At 39.0% G+C, this 24579-nt stretch overlaps 1 protein-coding gene across 5 annotated transcripts in view; it reads left to right on the forward strand.

Annotated features, from left to right (window-relative positions):
• The window catches only part of sgk2a (serum/glucocorticoid regulated kinase 2a), a 51365-nt gene extending 27256 nt beyond the window's left edge, over positions 1–24109 (forward strand). For 4 of the 5 annotated variants that reach the window (XM_043710674.2, XM_087994800.1, XM_087994799.1 and 1 more), the window contains 11 exons: positions 1732–1833; positions 1924–1981; positions 3558–3641; positions 6978–7109; positions 12610–12722; positions 12814–12850; positions 12938–13024; positions 13904–13999; positions 20206–20361; positions 21867–21956; positions 23084–24109. In XM_043710674.2, coding sequence (XP_043566609.1) covers positions 1787–1833; positions 1924–1981; positions 3558–3641; positions 6978–7109; positions 12610–12722; positions 12814–12850; positions 12938–13024; positions 13904–13999; positions 20206–20361; positions 21867–21956; positions 23084–23242 — 1059 coding nt within the window. In that variant the 5' untranslated portion in view covers positions 1732–1786 and the 3' untranslated portion in view covers positions 23243–24109. Of the gene's footprint in view, positions 1–891; positions 988–1731; positions 1834–1923; positions 1982–3557; positions 3642–6977; positions 7110–12609; positions 12723–12813; positions 12851–12937; positions 13025–13903; positions 14000–20205; positions 20362–21866; positions 21957–23083 lie in introns of all 5 variants that reach the window. The other variant, XM_043710680.2, reaches the window with a different exon arrangement.
• Positions 24110–24579: the final 470 nt, after the last annotated feature.

Consider the following 24579-nt stretch of genomic DNA (forward strand, 5'->3'; position numbering starts at 1 on the left):
ACACGAAGAAGTTGTAGCTGAGGTTCCCTCAGATTGCTGAAGAGGTATTGTTCCTTCAGCCTGTGCCATAGGCCTTTCAAACATTAGCTGGGCTAAGTGCACGGCAAGGTAAACTGTATACAGGTTGTGTTGAGAATGTCATATCACAATATGGCTGATGTCATCAACAGAAATGGATTCCATTCTATCAATGTACATGTCATCTGTGATTATCTGTACCATATTGTAAAGTCTGCACTAAGTACTCTGAGAGCTGCTGTGATGCCTGTATTCCTGAGAACACTTGTGTTCCTTTTCCTTTCAAGAACCAGTTGTCCTTTAAGGATACTTACTGGGAGTCAAGGACTACCTTCAGCAACAATGGCCAATGACTCCATCACGTAAACCCTAACGAAGGTCGAACAGAGATACAATGCAGCTCATTCTTTTACCAAGATCATTATGAGGCAGGTGATGAGGCTGATGCTTGGATCAGTCTGAGGGGCCTTGCTGCAGAACATTGGAGTAGTCTTGTGAGGAGGCAGATGAGGACATCGTACAGAGGGTATATCACCTTCACCTTCATAATACAAAGTCAAGCATAATAACCCAGACAGGACTTAATTGATATTCAGTTCCAATAGATGAGAGCGTTAATTGTTTTTAAATATGTTGATGCTTGAAAGGTCTCTGATTGTTCCCAGAAGCAAACACAGCTTTTTTATTTATTTTCTTTGCTTTTGTGTTGTTAAGTTTTCAACCATTTGAAGACTTTCCAATATATGATGCTGCCATAGAACAAGAGATTATGCCAGACTTTGTTTTAGGGATAAAGTAGCAGTCACTTCGACAATGGAAGTCATCAACGTGCCCACACAAGCTTTTCTTTCTTGCTTCCCTCCCACTGTGTAGAGGGCCATGGATTGTGGTTGGCAGTGCTTGACTCAGTGCACAGCTGGGCTTCAAATATGGCACTGGTGTTGAAAGTCTGGGAGTGTCTTAGCAGTGGTGAGTACTTCTGCCACTGGTGAGTATATGATAGCATGGGCACAGTGAAATAGGGGCATACTTCATATCCAAAGGTAAACATATTATTGCATCAGAAACAATATTGCATCAAAAAACTCAAAGGAGCTAACAGAGGCAAACCCTTCATGCCTCTCCCTGAAATTGGAACTCATCAGGTTTTTTTGTAAATTTCAGTTAATGCTTGGTGAAATTCAGCCATCAAGAGCGTAACTGCTCAGGGACCATGGAAGACCGGAAATCTGTTTTGGGAGAATCGTATTGTGATTAATCCAGGAACAAGTGCAATAAAATGCCCTAAAAATAAATGAATCTGCTGTCAATATGTTTAACTCTGTGGAATGAAATATTTTGTGCAGTTTTCTTGTTTCCAGAAAATGTGTAATTTCCTCAATCATACCGATTGTGAATGACACCATTCTGATAAATAATAATTCAAGCCTTTCGTAAGTTTTCAAATACAATTTTGTCATGAAAGCAGTATCTATTTGAAATGGTTTCATGAAACCATAGCTTCATAAAATCTTGATTTAAAGCAGGATGAAATTTAAGGGCTTAGATTTCAAACATTAAGAAGCTGCTGATATTTACTTCCCTTTCCAGAACTCGTCCAGTTGTAAAAAATGTACACATTCAAAAATTTAAAATGATCCCTTTCAAAATAACAAGGTGAACCCAGTAAGTAGAAAGCATTCTTGACCCTTGATTTCCTGTTTTGAAATTTAGGATTTGCAGATCCTTATTAGAAAGGTTTAACATCCCTTCCTTTGAGCCTCAGATCATGTCAGCACAGAGCAACATCAACCTGGGACCATCCGCCAATTCCTTGTAAGTTCTTTTTAACATTGGAATAATTACCGAATATCTCAGGAAAGATTTAATTTAAAAATTAATTTACAAATTATTATTTATTTATAGTGCCAAACCAACGGACTTTGATTTTCTAAAAATAATTGGGAAAGGGAGCTTTGGAAAAGTAAGTGAATTATTTTAATATTAATATGATTTTCTTTTTATATTTGGTTTCTCCTGCAACACAACTTTGAACCTGATTTGATGTTGGGCACGATCATGGATGTCATACTGCGCCAATAGCAAAATACATCTTTTTATGTACATTCTACATAATTATCTCATTGATTGGGGATTAAACCTCTTCAAATGCTTTAGAGTGCAAAGGAGTCAAAGTTTTATCTCTAAACAACTAAAGATGAGAGGATTGAACTAAGATCAGTGAAAGTATCACCTATCCAGCTGGAAAAGCTAAATGATAAATGCTTCTTCCATCCAAAGTTAAAAATCACACAATACCAGATTATTGTCCAACAGGTTTAATTGGAAGCACTAGCTTTTGGAGTGCTGCTCCTTCATCAGGCAGCGCTCCGAAAGCTAGCGCTTCCAATTAAACCTGTTGGACTATAACCTGGTTTTGTGTGATTTTTAACTTTGTACACCCCAGTCCAACATCGGCATCTCCAAATCATGTCTTCCATCCAAAGTTTCAACAATTTCAGTTCCCGATCAACCATTTTAAAAGGATTGTGTCAGGCTGTCATGAACCATGGATCACAACCCCAGATCACCTATCAAATTTTGTAAAAGGGGACTGCTACATGTAAGATGACTGCAGATGTAAATTTTTTGTGTCTGTTGAGAGAGCAAGAGAGAGACCCTGAAATGGCACACCTGTTGAGGTGTCAATGAAGCTTCAAAGGGGTGAATCTAAAAGGGAGAAATGCAGTACAAACTGCGTTATGATCTCTTGGAAGTTATCTCAGATTGATGAGAGAAAAGACAGCATCTAGGTAAGAAATGGCCCAGAGACTGACCCATATTTCTTCTTTTAAACTTTTTTTCTATTCACTTCTTAGTCTTCTATTGCCTTATTATTTATTCTTACATTTGGTAACTAATAGACCCAACCTTTTGTAAACTCAAGAAAATCTCCTAAATTGGCTCCTTTTAAAGTATAAATTAATTTCAATCTGGGAGAAAGTTATCCACAGAGATCCTTCGTGACCTGCTACGACCAACTGGGCAGAGTAGATGGATAAAGAAGGGAGAGCAAGTTCATCCCTCCTTAGTAAGGGGGTTTTGCTAATTTTGGGTATCCTAACCAGAACAGTATTAATCTCACCAGGCATCTGGTCGTAATCCTGATAATTCATTGAATATTGACCTCTCTCAGAGGAATAAATCTGCAACACTCTCAAATGAGGTTGAGAAGACACATCTCAGTACTGCAAATACTTTGCAGTGCACTGCTCCAACTAATAATGGCAGTGGCAACAAACTCAGCCTCTTCTGTTTTTTTTGTCAAGGGTTTTTTTTAAAAGCTTTTTATTGACTGTGCTAGATCCAAGTTTATGAAGTTTATGAAAACTTGCATCTGTCTTTAAATGTGTTCAAATAATTTCGTTTAGACAGCATCAAATTTAATTTGTACTTTTCACTTGGTCAATATAGTCTTGGAAAGTGTGTAATTTTCATACCCTATGTGTAAAGAGTGGCAGACTGAGCTGGAACTTTAACACTCTTCAATATCATTTTAGGTTCTCCTTGCTAAACGTAAGTCTGATGGCAGGTTTTATGCTATTAAAGTCTTGCAGAAGAAAATGATCCTGAATAGGAAAGATGTAAGTATAAAAAGGTCTCAAAGCTTAACCTCTTGTGTGTGACAACAATATCTTATCCTTGGAACTTTTAACGTAATAGCATGTCTCAGCAGACTTCGCAAAAGCTTTATAAGATAAAATAGAAATTGAGACACAAAAGGAGGTATTGAGATGGATTTAATATTGCTAATTAGGTCTTGTGTTTCTCCAAGCCTGCTTTTTTTATGTGGGACAGGCCTGACTGAATTAGTGCCTCTAAAGGCAAATATAACAGGTCAGCATCAGACCTTCAAAAAATAATAAAGTCATAGAGACCTACAACATAAAGACAGGTCTTTCGGCCGAAACTGGTCCATGCCAACCAAAATGTCCATCCATGCTAACCCCATTTCCCTGCACTTGGCCCATACCTTTCTAAATCTTTTCTTGCCATATATTTTTAAATGTTGTTATGTACCTGCCCCAACCACCCCTCCTGGCAGTTCATTCTGTAAGCATGCCACCCTCTGGTAAAAAAAGTTGCCTCTCAGGTTCCCATTAGTTTTTCTCCCCACTTATCTTAAACTTATGTTCTCTTGTCCTCAATTCCCCAACCCTGGGAAAAAGACTGAGTATGTTCACCCTGTTCATGCCGCTCATGATCTTATACCTCTATTTGATCCCCCCTCAGTCTCCTACACTCTAAAGAAAAAAGTCCTAGCTTGACCAAACTCTCCCTATAACTCAGTGCCTTGAATCCAGGCTACATCCTTGTAAATTTCTTCTGCGCTCTTTCCAATTTAATAACATCCTTCCTAAAGTAAGGTGACCAAAACTGAACACAATACTCCAGCTGCGGCCTCACCAACATTCGGTATAACTGCACCATAACTTCCCAACTTCTATACTCAATGCCCTGACTGATGAAGGCTGGTGTGCCAAAAGCCTTCTTCACTATTCTGTCTATCAGTGACTTCACTTTCAGAGTTCTGTGCACCTGAACTCCAAGGTCCCTCTGTTCCACTACACTCCTTAAAACCCTACCATTCATCATGAAACTCTTGATTTGATTTTCCAAAGTGCAACACTTCACACTTATCTATGTTAAACTCCATTTGCCATTCCTTGGCCGACATCCCCAGTTGATCAAGATCCTGCTGTAATTTCGATAACCTTCCTCACTGTTAACGATCCTTCCTATTTTAGTGCCATCTGCAAACTTATTTACATTCTCATCCAAAAGATTGATATAGATAACAAACAGCAATCGACCCAGCACTGACCTCTGAGGCACACTACAAATTGCAGGCCTCCAGTCTGACAAGCACCCTTCCACTATTACCCTCTGCTTCCGACCATCATGTCAATTGTGTATCCAATTTGCCAGCTTGCCTTTGATTCCATGCAATCTAACCTTCCAGAGCAGCTTATCATGTGGAGCCTCATCAAAGGCCTTACTGAAATCCATATAGAGTACGTCTACTGCTCTGTCCTCATCAACTCTCCTGGTCACTTCATCAAAGTACTCTAACAAATTTGTGAAGCATGATCTCCTGTGCACAATGCCATGCTGACTACTCCTAATGAAACCCTGTCTTTCCAAATGCATTTATATCTTATCCATCAGAATCTTGGCAAGTAACACAGGTGTTAGGCTTACTAGTCTATAGTTCACTGGGATTTCAGACAGAACAGCAGAATTCCTGTTCACCAGTAGCTGCAGGTCAATCAGATCCCAGCAGTTCTCCATTGTCAGCAACGCCACCAGGTGCAGTGGCTGTTGCTAGGGTCAACACCAGAGATTATTGCTTAAACTAAGTGGCTAAGATTAAAATGCGTGTTTTGAAGACGAGGTCAGGGAGAAAATTGCCTAGAGAGAGAGGTTTCGAGGTAAGTGTAGGGAGTGATTTTCAGAATGATTTTGCTCCCCATCTTTCCTACTGAATGCTTGACAACAGGAAGTCTGAAACAGAGCAAATATGAAGTCTTGAAGCTCATCTCAAGGTCAAATGTAACAGCAAGGAGTGGGATCACAACCGAAGCAAAATCGGTGCTGAAATGATGCAGAATCTTGGTTGTTGAATTTCAAATAGGGCTTGCAAGGACAAGATTTGGGAAACATTAATTACATCTAATGACACTGGAAAAGAATGAGAATTAAAATTCTTTCCTTGCACTTTTAATTGAAGCACTAACCCATCTACTTTGTAGATTAGTGCTTATAAGATTAATTTACTAAAGTCATTATCTGCTTTCTTGGTTTTAAGACATGCCTGTGGCCTGTCACAGCTCCAAGTAAACCTTGTAAAGTTTTTAAACAAGCAAGGAAATAAAGATTTTCATTTACACAATGTCTTTCCTGGTCGTAAGGCAACGCCAAAGCTCTTTACAAGCACCGCGTACTTTTGAGGTACTTCAAATGTAGGGAAAACTGCAGCTAACTATGCACAGAAAGATCTCAAAAACAGTAATCTCATAATGGCCAGGTAATCTGTTGAGTGATTTTGGCTGCGAAGTGAATACTGGCCAATACATACGTGAAAAAAATATACTGTTGTGATTTTTGTTATCCAATTAATTCTATTCCCGTACTTTTGCAAAATAACTCTCTAATTTTTTAGTGCCAGAGGGAGCAAACCAAACCCTAGTTTAATGTTTTATTTGAAAATGACACATTTTTTCTCGACTTTACTATGCTTTACTAATCAAATATCATAAGTCATTACAAAACATTTTGAATCAAATGTTTTGGAAAATACCCTAAAATGCTATTTTCCGAGACTGAGCACTTTGTATTAAAGGTGCGTCAATCCATTTGCAATATTTTGGCATTAACTATATACATTCTGCTACAAGCATACAATCTGAAGAGTTTTTCTGAGGTATCAGCACCACAGTATACGATGACTGAAAAGCTTAGACAGTGGTCTCTCCCCTCCCCACCAGACCTTTGCAGTGGTTGCTCAATGACTAGTGTATCCATAGCCAAAAGATTATACAAATGACAATGCAGCATCCCCCCCCCCACCCCCTAGCATTACTCTGAAATGTCAGCCCACTTCTGTGTTCAAGTCTGTGGAGCTGAATCTACCATCCAAGATTGGAGAGTTTTAGTCACTGAATAACTATCCTTTTAGATTGGGTACATTTATTGTACATAGGTAAACTTTATTGTACATGACTGGTCAATAATATTAAGTAGAGTTTTTAGATCTAGATTTGCATGCAGTGAAGTGAAACTGGGTTAACATTGAAATAATTCTTGTGTGTGTACTGTGGTTGTATAAGTACATTATTTAAAAGTACATACTAAGGGGCAGATATGTCTTTTCTCGTTGGTTGCTTGTTCAGATTCTAATCGTGCCTATTTTAAATTAGCAAAAGAACATTATGTCTGAACGCAATGTGCTACTGAAGAACCTCAAGCATCCTTTTCTGGTTGGGCTCCACTACTGCTTTCAGACAACGGAGAAACTTTATTTTGTCCTGGACTATGTTAACGGTGGTGAGGTGAGTGGATGACTTAAGATTACAGTTGCTTCATAAACTTTGAATCTCACTTTGAAAGTTAACTGTTGCAGCCATTCGCCTCCAATTTCTATGGTCACATATTATTGGTGTTGGTTTCTATGCAGCATTGCAACTCAAGTAATACTGCAACAGATTTGTGCATTATAACACAGCAATTGGCTTCTAGAATGTGGTGGAGAATGTTCTCATCACTGCTCAGAGATGGCACACTTACTTAAGCCAGCCACTTCACCACACTATTGACAAAACTAGAACTCCATGAAGTGGATGTTTCCTTATCTGGAAAGGCGTCATTTGCAACCACCTTTTGCTGTAGATACAGACAAGGATGTCACTAACTTGTGGAGGCTTTTAGTAAAAATATATCAGGATTGGGACTGATATTATTTATTATGAAATATTCTTTACCCTGATTTCTAAAATACATTGTGAATGCACGTACAAACAATGCCCCATGCTGGTATAATGCAGCCATTAATAGGTAGTATTAAAATGGTGTGTTCAATAATCTGATTGTCGTTGCTAGGACTATTTTAATTTATGATGTTGAAGGTGCTGGTGTTGGACTGGGGTAGACAAAGTTAAAAACCACACAACACCAGTTTATAGTCCAACAGGTTTATTTGGAAGCACTAGCTTTCGGAGTGCTGCCCCTTCATCAGGTAGCTGTGGAGCAGGATCATAAGACACATAATTTATAGCAAAAGATTACAGTGTCATACAGCTAAAATGATATCCTGAACAATCCTAGATTGCAGCAATCCAGTATTGTTCAATATATAATTTCAGCTTTTTGACACTGTCGTCTTTTGCTATAAATTCTGTGTCTTATGATCCTGCTCCACAGCTACCTGATGAAGGGACAACACTCCGAAAGCTACTGCTTCCAACTAAATCTGTTGGACTATAACCTGGCGTTGTCTGATTTTTAACTTTATTTTAATTTAGTCAAATGGCTGCAGAAGCATTATATAAAAACAAAATACAACAGGTGTTGGAAATCTGAAACAAACAGAGAATTCTACAGGAACTCAGTAGGTTTGGCAGTGTCTGTGAGGAGAGAAACAGTTAACTTTTCAAGTTCATTATGACTCTTTTTCAAAACTGAATATTGGACTCACAACATTAAGTCTGTTTCTCTCTCCTTAAACCTGCTGAGACACTGCCAAACCTACTGAGATCTACAGCATTCTTTGTGTTTAACAATTCTTTGAATGCCTCCAGCTAATGGAGTGTGAATGGTTGCAATGCCGCCAGTAATGGATCTCTCAGGATTTCTCAGGACAAAAGTTCAATGGTAGATGATGGTCTGCCTTGGATGGCCACAGTCACATCGGTAAACTGACTATCAACAATAGGCCACCAAATGACCCATGGACCAACAGCACATATCATCATCTACCTTGGCAAAGTGAAGTTGAGGATTATCAAATCAGCCATGGTTTCATTAAACGGTGGAGCAGATGGATGCTTGCCTGGATGGGTGTAGTTTTGCTGATTGTCCCCAGTTCTATGTTGTCTTTTTCTGGGTGTAGCATTTGTCTCTTACTTCTAAAGTTATTTGTGCAGCCATAGTTCCACCATCAACCACAAATAGGCGAAGTCCCAAAGAAGCAGTCAAAATTGGATTATTTCTGGTTTGACTCAAACTTTGTTCTTTGGATGCTTTGGCACATGGCCATCACTGGTTGGCCAGCATTTATTGCCTGTCCCTAGTTGACCTCGAAAAAGTGGTGTGCTGCCTTCTTGAACCACTGAAGTCCAAGTACTATGGAATGAGCCATAATGCCATTAGGGAGGGAATTACAGGATTTTGATTCAGTGACAGTGAAGAAATGTCAATATATTTCCAAGTCGGGATGGTGAGTGGCTTACTCAGTTAGATGGTGGTGTTCTCATGTATCTGGTGCCCTTGTCCTTCTTGATCGAATTGGTCGTGAATTTGGAAGGAGCTGTCTAAGGATCGTTGGTGAATTTCTGCAGTGCATCTTGTAAATAGTACACACTGCTGCTACTGAGTATCAGTGGTGGAGGGAGTTAATGTTTGTGAATGTGGTGCCAATCAAGTGAGCTGCTATGTCCAGATCATGAAAAGCTCCTTGAGTGTTGTTGGAGCTGCATCCATCCAGGCAAGCACCCATCTGGTCCACCATTCAATGAAACCCTAGCTGATTTGATAATCCTTGACTTCATTTTCCTGCCTTTTCCTCTTAAGCCTTGATACCTTTATTGATTAAAAATGTGTTCATCTCAGTCTTGAATATACTTAATGACCCAGCCACTATAGCTCTCTGCAGTAAAGAATTCCATGGATTCACCACCTTCTGAAAGAAGAAATATTTACTCATTTCCATCTGAAATACGTGACTTCTTATGCTGAGGTTATGCTTTCTGGTCCAAGGCTCTTCCATAAATGGAAACAACTTTGCTGCAGCTACCTTGTCAAGCCCCCTAAGAATCATGTATCTTTCAAGCAGGTCTCCCCTCATTCTTTTAAACTCCAAAGAGTAAAGGCCCAATCTATCGAACCTCTCTTCATGAGACATCCACTCCATATCTGGGATCAAATTATTGAATCTTCTCTAGGCTGCCTTAAACGCCAGTATATGCAGACTATGTAGATGAAATTGGTAGGAAACAGGATTTTAACACAAATACACAACCGTAAAGAGTTGCAGGGGTAGTGTTACCACGTATCTTCTAAATGGTAGTGATTGAGGGTTTCGAAGTTGCTGTCTAAGGAATCTTGGTGAATCTCTAGAGTGCATGTTGAAGATTATACATACTGTGCTGCTGTGTGTCAGTCAGAGAGAGTGATGTTTATGGATGTGGTTGTAAGAATATTAATAATCCCTGATTCATTGATTCTGCGTGGATTATTGGAAGGTCAATGCTGTTACAAAATCGGACTCATATCCAATAGATTGGAGGACTATATTGAGAAAGTCGGTCAAGCTAGTTACATCACCAAGTTGGACTTAATGCATGGTTACTGGCAGGTATCTTTATCAGAGACAGCGAAAGAAATTTCCATGTTTGTAACCCCAAATGGGTTATATCAGTTTAAAGTGATGCCCTTTGGAATGAAAAACGTGCCTGCAACATTCCAAAGACTCATGAACAGAGTTGTGGCTGGGTTAACAAACGGTGCATCTATTTGGACAATGTAGTGATCTTGGAAAGATCACATGGGTACAGTTGGCAAAGGTCTTTGAATGACTATGAGAAGCAAAACTGGTGATAAACTTAAATAAAACGGAATTCGCAAAAGCAAAGGTGATTCTCTTGGGACAACATCAGTCATGGGGTCATGGAAGTTTGACCCCAAGGGATGCAAACACAAAGGCTATCGAGGAATTTCCATGACCAACCTCGAAGAAAGAAGTGCTTCGATTCCTAGGACTCAGTAGATTCTATTGGAAGTTTGTTCCAAACATCAGCAGTGTAGTGGCACGGTTAATCAATCTGCTGAAGAAGAACACAAAGTTTCGGTGGTTAGAACCATACCAGGAGGCATTCGACTATTTGAAATCAATTTTAACCACCAAACTAGTTTTAGCTACACCAAACTTTTCAAAACCTTTTAAAGACGCCATCGATGCTCGTGACATTGGAGTTGGAGCTGTACTCCTCCAGGAAAATGAGGATGGGATTGAACTGCCAGTTGGTTACTTTTCGAAGAAGATCAACATCCACCAGAGGAAATAGTCCACAATCAAAAAGGAATGATTGAGTTTGGTACTGGCCTTACAGCATTTTAATGTGTATGTCACGAACAATGTGTCAGAGACGATTGTGTCTGCTTACATTGTTAGAATGTTTTAAAGATAAGAATATGCGACTATTTCATTGGAGTCTTATGTTACAGACTTTTAATTTAAAAATCATACACATTGCAGGTCGGAAGAATGTAACCGCAGACGCTTTCTCGCGGATATAACTGACAGAATTTATCTTTATTTAATGTTTCACATAATATATATATAAAAGAAGTTAAGGTGAACTTATATGAAAGTTATCGGTATGATCAGGTAATGTGTTTAAAAGGTAGAAAAAAAAATGAAGCCATCTTTTCATTATGGTGGTTCATTTTTTTCTTAAGGGGGGAGGTGTTATGAAGATGTGGGTTTACTTTAAGAGAGTTAAAAGCAGCAGAACTACCAGACATAAGCACCAAGTGTTCTCAAAAAGGAAACAATGTAACAATGAGTCAAACAACTCGATTAGTTCGTTGCTTGGAGACAAAAACAAACTTGAATTCAGCTAATCAGTTTAAATTATACCCGAAACATATCAAACTCCAATCAAGTTTAAATTGACCATCTTGCGGGCCAATGACACAATTCGATGCACTGGAGTATAAGACCGGGGAAAATTGAACAACTGAGAGAAGAACAGATGTAAACAGATTGCCTGAAAAATAACTCTGTTAAAAAGGCACCTTTTCAATCAGTAACCTGTAAAGCAGAAATTCCTGACCAGAAGAAAAGACACAGGAAAATCTGAAGACAAGAACCGAAAGCTGTCTGGTTTTGATATAAGAAATGTTGTTTTGTAAATCTTAATTGGGAATTTTATTGGATTAGTTTTATAGAAGGGAAGGTAAAAGATAGGTTAGAGAAATAAATTGTAAATAGTGGTTAGTTAATTATTCTCTGGTATACTTTAAGAAATAAAGTTGTTAATTTTTACTTTACATAGTTCTTGGCCACTTGATTTTTACAGAATACTGCACAGGATAAATCTTTTTTGTGTTGCTGGTTTTACATTAAGCAGGAGAGTTTACCCTGTGTCATAATGTTAGGTCAGTGTTTTTGTACTGGAACAGCTTAGCCAGGGGCATGGACAGTTCTGAAACATGTATTCAGTACAATTGCCAGAATAATAATGACATTGGGAAGAAATGTCACATTAATGAAACACACTTTTTATGCACATAATATTCAACCAGTCTGAAAACACTATTCCAGGACAACAAGTAAAAACAGGAAAAAAGAAAAAGTAATTAGAAATTATCCATGCCCTCCTGATGTTATGTTAAACATGTGATTTTCCTCAACTTACATCTTTGCAAACTGATTTCAGTGCAGGTTTAAAGATAAAAATATAAAAGAACAATAAAAGGAAATCTTAGGAGTATCTTCACAGTAACTTTTCTAATTAGCTGATTCCTATTGGTCAGACTCAAGGGGAATGGGCAGCCAAACGTCAGACCAAAGCAGTGCTGTTCTATTACCATCCAGAAGATGAGCAAAGTATTGGGGGTATCGAGCTGTTAAAGGTTTCCAATATTCTCGAAAGGAGATAGTGCCCAGGAACTTCTTTTGCCAGGGCTGTAGATTGTATACTATATATTGACCAGTTTGTCCACAACATTTTGATCCAGAGGCCATCCATGAAAGCTTCATGTGAAAGTACATGACTGCCAGAAACAATTGAAACATTACAGCCACTAAGAAGTCTTTTTTAAATGTAACAGCTGTTCTTCCACTTGCAACGAGAACACACTTTTCCAGAACCAAGAGCTAGATTTTATGCATCGGAGGTGGCCAGTGCCATAGGATACCTACATTCACTCAACATCGTGTACCGGTGAGTTCTGCTATAAAAGTGTCTTTTGTAACACTTCTTATAAAATTCCAAAGCATCTATGCTAAGTAATCAATCTCACTTTACATTCCAGGGATTTGAAGCCTGAAAATATTCTCTTGGATTCTCAGGTATCAATAACAATCTTCTTAGCTTTTTGTCAGTAAGATAGGAATAGTTAGAGAACCGTACAAACTGGCTTTTGTTATATATTTCAGGGCCATATTGTACTGACAGACTTTGGGCTTTGTAAAGAAGTAATAGAACCAACAGGAACAACCTCTACTTTCTGTGGGACACCTGAGGTATGTAGAACAGTACAGAGTATAGAATGGGAAAGTATGGGGCTAGTCAGCCAATCAAGTCCACGTCGGCTCTCTGCAAAAGCAATTTAGCTAGTCCCAATTCCTAGGTTTTTCTACTTCAATTATTATATTTATTTTTTAGATTGGATTCAATCTGGCCTGTAAGATTTTAAATAGCTAAAGCAACTTTGCAAGGACATAATGCAAAAAACATAGTTTTTACATGTAACATAAATTTAGACATCCACTCTGCAATGATTATCATAATAAAACAAAGAACTGTAGATGCTGAAAATCAGAAACAAAAACAGAAATTGCTGGAGTAACTCAGCAGGTCTGGCAGCACCTGTGGAGAAAAAGCAGAGTTAATGTTTTGAGTCCGGTGACCCTTCTCCAGAACCCTTCTGTTTTTGCTGCAATGTTTATGGATTTTTGCAGCACAGTCTGAATTGAATATTTTAATATTTCTATGTTTTACTATCTGTTTCACTTTACTGCTGTCTTTAAACAATTAACTTGGCTTAATCGTGACTATTACCATTCTTCCGTATATTATCTCAATTGGAGTATTTGTCATATTTATAACAGTGAAAAGTGGGCACATAGCTAAATTGCTTCACTGTAAGTGTAGAATTATTACAGATCTGTATTCACACATACAGATCAAGGTTTGATTGTTAGTTGGATTTCTATTTGGTGGAAGAAAGTTAATGGAATATTTTTACATAATTTTACATATTTTTACATAACTTTTGTTCATCTGGTGTGATCAAATCACTTTTAATTAGTTATTACTTGCATTTAATACTGGCAAGCAGCAAATTGTCACATCATGGAAAATGCATGAACATCTATTCTAAATGTATTTTGTTTTGTCAGTATCTTGCCCCAGAAGTTTTACAAAAACAACTCTATGATCGCACTGTTGACTGGTGGTGCTTTGGTGCGGTCCTCTTTGAGATGTTGTTTGGACTGGTAAGTAGCACACTGTAAATCTACTTCATGAAGCAGAAGTCTAGATCCAAAACTCAATGTATCATATTGGGGTATGTTTCTAATCTTGTAAAATCAATTTGATATCAAACTATGCATTTCTTGTTTGCATGTCGTCACAGGAGCTAACTTTTGTGAGGCAACCGTAGTCTGTACCCAGACCCTTCTGGTCCACAAAGAATAAAACAGCACAGGTACAGGCACTTCATTCCTCCAAGCCTGCATCAACACACTTTATCCTTCCATACTTAAACTGTCCCTCTATTCCCTCCCTATTCATGTACTCGTCCAGGTGCTTCTTGAATGCTGCTACTGTGTCTGCTTCCACCACTTTCTCTGGTAGTGCATTCCAGGTATTTACCATCATTTGTGTGAAAACTTGGCCTCACACATCCATTTTAAACTCCTCCACCCTCCCACCTTGAACCTGTATCTCCAGTAATTGACCCCTGGGAAAAAACCTCATACTTTCCACTCTATCTATGACATTCACAATCTTATAAACTTCTAGCAGCTCGCCCCTCAACCTCCTGCATTTCAATGAAAGCAAACCCAGTCTATCCAACCTCTCTTCATAGCTAAAATCTCCCATTCCAGGAAATATCCTGGTAAACCTTTTCTGTACCCTCTCCAAAGCATGTATGCAATATTCTCAGTGTGGCCTAACTAAAGTTCTCAAGTCTCACTTGTATAAACATGTCATTTAAAATAATTTTTGTGGCAACAAAAGCTGAATTCTGAGGCCTGTACCCTGATAGAAATAGAGCAATAGGTCCCCAAGGAATGAATTATAATCCCAGTTTCACAGTCCTGTGCCCATAAAGGTTTTACCTCCGACCTAACATGGATAGAACGGCATACACTGTTTAAAGACTTTGCTGGAAAGTTGTTCCTGTGACATCCTGAACACAGGGCATTTGACCACCTGATACCCAATCATATGACATCTTAGTCACATGACATGTTCATACAAATACCTCATAAAGGCAAAGTATATTTGCTCATGGTTTTATGTCAGCAGCTATTGAATGGTAAATTCCAAGAATTTGGAGGCCAGCCCATGAGATGTTGTCAGATAGCATCACAGAAAGGTAACTTACACAGCTTGTGAGGTCAAGAGGTGCTGATCCTTTAGGGAACGAAATCTCACTGTCCTTTCCTCATGCAGATCCACATGTGACTTCATATATCTAGAGCAATGTGAACTGCCCTCTAAAATAAACTGGCAATCCATTCAGTATCTCAAACAATGACAGGAAAATCAAAAAGACTAAAATTAGCCACACTACCTGGTAATGACAAAGATACATCCAAGGAGAAAGTGAGGATTGCAGATGTGAAAAGTGTGGCGCTGGAAAAGTACAGCAGGTCAGGCAACATCCGAGGACCAGGACAGTCGATGTTTCAGGCATAAGCCCTTCATCAGAAAGTGACAGCCAACCCAGTCAACCTTAAAAATACTCCTCACTAACATCTGGAGACTTATACTAAGATTGGGAGAGCAGTTCCAAAGATTAGTCAACCAACATCTGACTTAATTATACTTTAGTCAATCTCGCATCACCATTCCTGGGTATGTCCCATCCCACGGAAGTGACAGCACAGAGGTGTACAGTCAGGGTGGAGGGTCTTAGGAATCTGCAACATTACTCCAGACCCCAGAAAGTCTTAAGGCATCAAGTCAAATGTGCAAAGTATCCTCCTGTTGATTACTACCTTCCAGTGTTCAGCCATATCAAATACCATTTTGTAGAAACCTAGAGAGTGTCAAGGATATAGAAATTTAATATCTATGACTCTCAGCCCAAGTTGGCTGAGTCCTGAAGTTGAGAGTGTAGCGCTAGAAAAGCACACCAGGTAAGGCAGCATCTGAGGAGCAGGAGAATTGATGTTATGGGCACAAGCCCCTCATCAGGAATCCTCCTTGGATGCTGCCTGACCTGCTTTGCTTTTCCATCACTACACTTTTGATTCTGAGTTCCAGCATCTGCAGTCCTCACTTTCTCCTCCTGAGTCCTAAAGTACATATCCATTAAATTGGGCAGGTACACCCAGATTTTTACCAATCTACCTGTTGCAGATTCATCCACTCATACATTATAGATAGGAGTAACCGTCATACAATCAGTGTGGAGATGAAGTCCCACTTTTATAGCAAGGATACCACGCATTGCATTATGTAGCACTGTCTGCATGTAAAATGGGATATAGAGTAGATGTAGTAGCTCGAACCTGGGCTTCTTTGAGGTCCTGTAGGTGATCAGCAGCAAAGAATGAAATTCAACAACAATCTGAACCTTCACGGCCCATTGTCTTTTCCTCTCCACCATTATCTTCAAGCCCAGCGCTTAAACCTGGTTTCATGCTGAGTGCAGGAGAGTATGCCAGCAGCACATGAGGCATACATGAGGCAACTAAAATCTAGTGAAGCTACAACATGTGTCGATATAAATCTCACACAATAGGTAGAGTGAGGTATAATTTAATTACGCACCAATGGTCAAAGCTGAATCAGGATTTGTAGATCTGGTCTGCTTTTTGAGGTATCATGCTAAAAAGCAGACCAGATCTACAAATCCTGATTCAGCTCTGAACATTGATGTGTAATTAAATGACGAAAGAGGCAACCTGTAAAAACATCTCCATCCTCAATGATGACATAGCACAACAGATTATGCAAAAGACAAAGCTGAAGCATTTGTAACCAACTTCAATCAAAACTGCCGAGCAGATGATCTATCTTAGCCTCTTACTGATGTTTGCAGGGTTAAATATGAAATAAGTTTGATTCACTCCATAGATATCAAGAAATGAACAAAGGCCATGGATTAGCAAAGACAATGGGCCTAACAACATCTGGGCTGCACCCTCGACTAGCATTAATTCAAAACAGTAAATAATTGTTCATAAGAAGCAGGAAAAAAAATTCCAACAAATTACCACCCTATCAATCTACTCTTGTTGTTTGTTAAGGGATGGAAGGTGTCACTGATAGTGATGCTTGCTCAACAACAAACTGCTCACCACTCCTTAGTTCTCGTTCCAGCAGAGCCATGAGGTTCAAGATCTTGTTACAGCCATGGTTCAAACATGGACATTTAAATTGAATTCCGGTAGTGAAGTGAGAGTGAGAGTCAAGGCAGTATTTGATCGAGTATGCCTTAACAGATTGGAAGTCTATGGTAATCGGGAAACATCTTCACTAATTGCAGTCACACCTAGCTAAAAGGAAGGTGGTTGTTGTAGTTGGAAATCAATCATCTCTGTCCTGGAACACCACTGCAGCAATTCCTCAGGATAATGTCCTTGACCCAACCATCTACAATTGCTTCATCAATGACCTTCTCAAATCATAAAATTAGAAGTGAGGAAGTTAGCTGATTATGGAATCATGTTCAGTTCCAATCACAATTCCACAGGTACTGAAGTACTCCATTGTTGCATGAAGCAAAACCTGGACACCATTCAGGCTGATAAATAACAAGTTACATTCAGTCTACACATGCCAGGCAATGCTCATATCCAATAAGAGATAATCTAATCAACTCCCCTTAACAGTCAATGGTACTCCCATTATTGAATGTCACTACAACATCCTATAATTACTACTGATTTGAAACTTAACTGAATCAGCCATAAACATACTGTGGCTAAAGTAGCAATAACAGCGGCTGGGAATTTTGCTACAAGTAACTGATCGCCTGACTCCTCAAAGCCTCTTCACCAGAAGCTTGGCACAAGCTTTGGGAAGTGCAATGGAATGTGCACTTCCTTTATTACAGCATCTCTAACATTCAAAAATCTCAGCATCTTCCAGGACAAGGCTGCCTACTTGGTTGGCACCCCATTCACTATCAAAAATTCATTCCCTCCACTGCACAATAGTAGCTGCTGCACCATCAACAAGATGCAAATTGCCAAGGCTCCTTCAACAACACCTTTTAAACATTTGAATTCTATCATATAGAAAGACAAATGCAGCAGGCACATGCATTTTCTCCTCTGAACTACACACCATCCAGACGTGGAGTTCTATTGCTGTCCCTTCATTGTCATTTGATCAGAAGTCTAGGACTGCCCAGACTATCGCAATTTAAAAAAGCTCACCAACACATTTTCAAGGGTAATTAAGGATGTGCGATGAATGCTTGGCTTGCCAGTGATACTCAAATGCCGGGACAAAATAAACAAAAATAAAACATGAGAGTTCGTCTCTTTGTCTTGATTACTTAACACACCCAATCCCTTAAGTACAAGATTCAACAGGCACCACTATCCCTACAATGAGTTGCACCAAGCTGTTCAGGGCTTCTTGCTCCTGCATTTGATGAAGGCTCCAATACTGTGAATTAATTTACATTGCAGTATTATAAACTGTACAAATAAACCGCAAGTTTCAGACCATATGGTGCTATGATAATCCTAAGAATGAAGGAAATTTGATAGATATTCAAGTAATGTTCTGGTATTTCAAACATTGAGCAATATATCTAAATATCAAATTTGGATCTAAAAGATATTTAGAGTGAATAACGGGCTTCTATATTTTTTCTCTTATATAAGGTTCCTGAGTAAACTCTAAAATGACAAATTTGAGACAAATACAGGGTACTGAAGGAGGTGGCTCGAGGAATCATGGATTATTTTCCAGAGTTCAATAGATTCGGGATCAGTTCCTGCGGATTTGAGGGTGGCTAATGTTGTACCACTTTTTAAGATAGGTGGGGGAGAGAAAGCAGGAAATTATAGACCAGTTAGTCTGACCTTAGTGGTGGGAAAGATGCTGGAGTCTATTATAAAGGATGAAATTACGACACATCTGGATAGTAGGAACAGGATAGGTCAGAGTCAGCATGGATTTATGAAGGGGACTAATCTTCTGGAATTTTTTGAGGATGTAACTCTGAAGGTGGATGAGGGAGATCCAGTAGATGTAGTGTACCTGGACTTTCAGAAAGCTTTTGATAAAGTCCCACATAGGAGGTTAGTGAGCAAAATTAGGGCGCATGGTATTGGGGGCAAGGTATTAACTTGGATTGAAAGTTGGTTGGCTGATAGGAAACAAAGAGTAGTAATAAACGGCTCCATTTCGGAATGGCAGGCAGTGACCAGTGGGGTACCGCAGGGATCAGTGCTGGGACCGCAGCTTTTTACAATATATGTTAATGATATAGAAGATGGTATTAGTAATAACATTGGCAAATTTGATACTAAGCTGGGTGGCAGGGTGAAATGTGAGGAGGATGTTAGGAGATTACAGGGTGACCTGGACAGGTTAGGTGAGTGGTCAGATGCATGGCAGATGCAGTTTAATGTGGATAAATGTATGGTTATCCAGTTTGTTGGCAAGAACAGGAAGGCAGATTACTACCTAAATGGAATCAATTTAGGTAAAGGGGCAATACAAAGAGATCTGGGTGTTCTTGTACACCAGTCAATGAAGGTAAGCATGCAGGTACAGCAGGTAGTGAAGAAGGCTAATAGCATGCTGGCCTTCATAACAAGAGGGATTGAGTATAGAAGCAAAGAGGTTCTTCTGCAGCTGTACAGGGCCCTGGTGAGACCACACCTGGAGTACTGTGTGCAGTTTTGGTCTCCAAATTTGAGGAAAGACATTCTGGCTATTGAGGGAGTGCAGCATAGGTTCACGAGGTCAATTCCTGGAATGGTGGGACTACCTTATGCTGAAAGACTGGAGCGACTGGGCTTGTATACCCTTGAGTTTAGAAGACTGAGAGGGGATCTGATTGAGACATATAAGATTATTAAAGGATTGGACACTCTGGAGGCAGGAAACATGTTTCCGCTAATGGGTGAGTGCCGAACCAGAGGACATAGCTTAAAAATACGGGGTAGACCATTTAGGACAGAGATGAGGAGAAACTTCTTCACCCAGAGAGTGGTGGCTGTGTGGAATACTCTGCCCCAGAGGGCAGTGGAGGCCCAGTCTCTGGATTCATTTAAGAAAGAGTTGAATAGAGCTCTCAAGGATAGTGGAATCAAGGGTTATGGAGATAAGGCAGGAACATGATACTGATTAAGGATGATCAGCCATGATCATATTGAATGGTGGTGCAGGCTCGAAGGGCAGAATGGCCTACTCCTGCACCTATTGTCTATTGTCTATTGTCTATTATTTCCTCCAGGATTTGATCAATGAGTAATGTTCCTTTCTTTTACCTGGACAGCCTCCCTTTTACAGTGAAGATGTAGCTGAAATGTACAATAACATTCTTCACAAGCCGCTCTACTTGCCTATGGGAATATCAGCAGCTGCTCGTGATATTCTGATGGGACTCCTACAAAAAGACCAGAAGAGAAGATTAGGAGCTGAAGCAGATTTTGTATGTGTGCAATTTGTCTATGACTGAACACTAATTACAAGACGATTTAACATTGCTTAGAAAGAAAATTAATGCAAGACAGTCAGCATAGCATTATTCAAAATAAATCGAGTCAAAGGATCATAACGAGTCATAAAGATACACTGCATGGAAACAGGCCCTTTGGCCTAACTTGTCCATTCCAACCAGGTTTCCTGTACTGATTTGCCCATTGTCCTGCATTTGGCCCATGTCCCTCCAAACCTTTCCTATTCATGTACCTGTCAATGTACTTATTACTGCATCAGTGGACCATATTCCTATTATAGTGTTTACCTGGTAGCTTGGCCAATATTTGTCCAGTAATCAATAAAAACAATGCAAACAAAATGGACACAGTTCAGCTCTTAGTTTGCAGCGATTAGGTTAAGGTATTTAAGATTACCAAGGATCTTTCAACTTTATCCCCAGCTATTTCAATACAGTCGATTATCCTTGTTTGAATCTATTTTTCATTACTGTATGCAGCATATTACATTTTTTTCGGGGGGTCAGTTAGGTCTGTTGGTTGGACAGCTGGTTTGTGATGAAGAATAGTGCCAACAGTGTGGGTTCAATTTCAGCTGAGAAGAACATGAAGGTCCCATCTTCTCAATCTTTCCCTTCGCCAAAGGCATGATGTCCTTCAAATTAAATTTACCACCAGTCGTCTCTCTAATGAGAGCAGACCTATGGGATTTTTGTGGCTTTACCTTATTATTTTACATTTTGTTGTTAAATATTATTAGCCACTTTGTCTTCTTAAATACATTTAGTTCTTATTGTACTTTACACTGTCCTTCCTGGATTGACTACTGTGAAGTTGACCAGCTCGTATGGAATTTCCGAATCCATCATTGATATAAGCTTAAGAGATAGCAGACCAATACCAATTAGGAGTAATCCACTAAACTATTCCCACTAAAAATTAGCATATTTTTTTCTTTGGCATCTTTAATTCATTCAGATCAGTTCCATTTCTTGGTTATTGTGATGAGAAGAATTGACCTAAATTGCAAGCTCAGTAAAAAGATAATGTTAAAGGTCAATCCTGAAACAAGGATTGTAAAAATCTCAGAAAAACAGAGTCGCATGCAGCCCATTTAACTTGCTTTGCTGCATAATTCTTTCTCTTCATAAACAATATTAGCCTCATATCTATGGCCTGTCAGTGTGGTATTTCTACTTCTTTAAGAGAAATTTTAGGTACTTTCTGGCACTTTACAAGCAAGTAGATTGTGATTCCTGAGGAATGACACAACCCATTCATTACATATATGAGTTTACAATTCAGTTTATAATAACTAACCCTAACCATCAATCATTGTTATCTGTTCTGCTTTTAACAATGAGCAGATACAAAGTGGTTAGTATCAGCCCTAATCATATTTTTAAAATCCAAAAATCATATTCATGTCAAGCTTTAGAATGAAACATGAACAAATGACCTTACTCAACTAACTTCATTGTATTTTCTCCTGACACAGCTTGATATAAAAAAACATGCATTTTTTTCATCCATTAATTGGGAGGATATCTACCACAAGAGAATTACCCCACCATACAATCCCAATGTGGTAAGCTTTCTGGTTTCTGTTGGTTTTTATATTTGTGGAGCTATACATTTTTGTTTTGTGTGCGTATGTATTTCACAAGAGAATGCAATGCTGCATTAAAATCTGCTTACATTTTCATAAAATCACCAGTGATGGTTTATGATTAAAGCACAGGTACCTACTAACATTAAACATGGAAGTAGTTAGATAGGTGCATTTCAGTTTGATCAGTATTGCACAAGGGGAAGATGGGTGTTGTTCTTGAGTGTGGGATGGGGCATACCTTTCCTCTTGAATCAGCTCATCACATCTAGGGTGCCGTTTAGTTATTTGTAGTAGGAACTGCATGGAATGGGCTGAGATCATTTGTTACCTTCCACGTAAAGTTTGAAAAGTAAATGAAACTCATGTTAATCTGTTTGATTTTGGTCAAGAAGATTTTAGTGAAAATACAATGTATTATACCTTCTCACTTCGAACAAAAATTCCACAGTGAGAATAATATTTTCCCAACTATTGGAAATCTGTAATAAGTGTATAAATGGATGTGATGGAAGTTAGTTGAGGTTTTTATACAGACAAAATTACTGTTATGTTAATTTAATGTGTGATTAGAATCAATAGGTGATGGGGTGTCTGACAGGCCAGAACCTGCCCATTATTTCAACTGCTAGGAAAATTGGAATTGTGTGGAATTGTTTGGGGTGTAGCAATGTTGATATAAAGAAAGGTTTTGCAATTCTTGCTGCCTAAGGTCTGGGAAGGGCTTAACTTCAGACTTCATTTCATTCCTTCTGTATGCCAAGGTCTCACTTACAGGATCTCTTTAAAAACTTTACATTACATATAATTCAAGGTGAGGTAAAGTGCACTTGTGAAGGGAAATAGGGGTGGGGAATCATGAAGGAAAACCATGATCATGTAAAAGTGCATTTTTCACTAATATTTTAAGGTCTAGCAGGCCAATTCTGTGAGCTTTACTATGGCATTGTATAGACACTTAAAGCATTTTCATCACCAGAAAAGCTGCACCACACTGAATAAACACAGGATAAAATAAATAAATTTACCAACTTTTCTGAAATTTTTACATTTGACAAGTACATTGAGCAAAAACTAACTTCACAGTTTCTTTGTTTTTTTTTCAGGCAGGCCCTGGTGACCTCCAGCATTTTGATCCCGAATTCACTGAAGAAATTGTCCCTAATTCTGTGGGACGCATTCCTGACTCTACTATGAACAGCCCAACAACAACAAGTGCATTCCTGGGATTTTCCTATGCTACTACAGATGATAATTTAAGATGATAACTAAGTATTTAGGTGATCTGAGAAACTTAAATGAACATGCAATCAAGAAGAAGAGAATGTCACAGATAAGATGGCTTCAGCCCAAAACCTTCTGGAGAAATTAATGTTTATTTTGAATGAAAAATGACTTGTTTACAGTCTTCTGAACAGTATAATGCATATGAATATGTGTTTTTGAAATACTTCATGTAGTCAATCTCCCATTAGAGTATCAATGTGCCTGTGGAACTCAATTCTAAACATGTCAGCACAAGAACATTTACATGGTAAAAATGTCCCCATCTCTTCTCTACCTGTTTTGCTTTAATGTCACGCATATCTTTGTAACTTCCAGCCTGTAATATACCTTGATGTTGATTTTGTTTGTTTTAGTCATTATGAGCAAGCTGACACTTAAATAGACTGTTTAAATAATTAATAAATTATAGTGATTTGATTAATCTAATAATTATTTTAAACAATACATAACACACCTGACACATGCAAAACTGTAGTTTTAAAAGAGAGTTTAGATAGATTAGATAAAGAGAGGCTGATCATGGCCCACATCACCTCCAGTCTCCTAGCTTGCCTCAATCCCCTACAATTTGCCTACCGATGTAACAGGTCCACAGCCAATGCCATATCCCTAGCCCTGCTCTCATTCCAGGAACATCTGGACAACAAGGACACCTATGTCAGATTCCTGCTCATTGACTACAGCTCTGCCTTCAACACCGTTACCTCCTCCAGGCTGATCTCAAAACACCATAACATTGGTCTCAGCTCCACCCTCTGCAACTGGATCCTCAGCTTTCTGACCCACAGACCACAATCAGTGAAGATAGGTAACTCAACTCCTCCACAATAACACTCAAAACCGGAGGCCCCCCCCCCCCCCCCCAAAGATGCATCCTCAGCCCCCTACACCCTCCCTGTACACCCATGACTGGGTTGCCAAATTCTGAATGAATGCCATCTACAAGTTAGCTGATGACACCACCGTAGTAGAATGGATATCTAACAACGATGAGTCAAAATACAGAAGGGAGATAAAGGGCTTGGTGGCATGGTGCAATGTGAATAACCTCTCTCTCAATGTCGGCAAAACTAATAACTGATCATTGACTTCAGAAAGTTTGGAAGAAAACATGCCCCCATCTACATCAATGAAGCCGAGGTTGAGAGAGTGGAGAGCGTCAAATTCCTCAGAGTGACAATAACCGACAACCTGTTGTCAATATCCTACATAGACTTAACAGTCAAGAAGGCACAACAAAGCTTCTTTTTCTTCAGGTGGCTCAGGAAATTTGGCATGTCGATAAGGACTCTCACCAACTTCCACAGATGCACCA

Source organism: Chiloscyllium plagiosum, unplaced genomic scaffold, assembly GCF_037043375.1.
Source record: "Chiloscyllium plagiosum isolate Xiang-an unplaced genomic scaffold, Cpla_swu_hap1 HiC_scaffold_15, whole genome shotgun sequence".
Lineage (NCBI taxonomy): Eukaryota > Metazoa > Chordata > Chondrichthyes > Orectolobiformes > Hemiscylliidae > Chiloscyllium > Chiloscyllium plagiosum.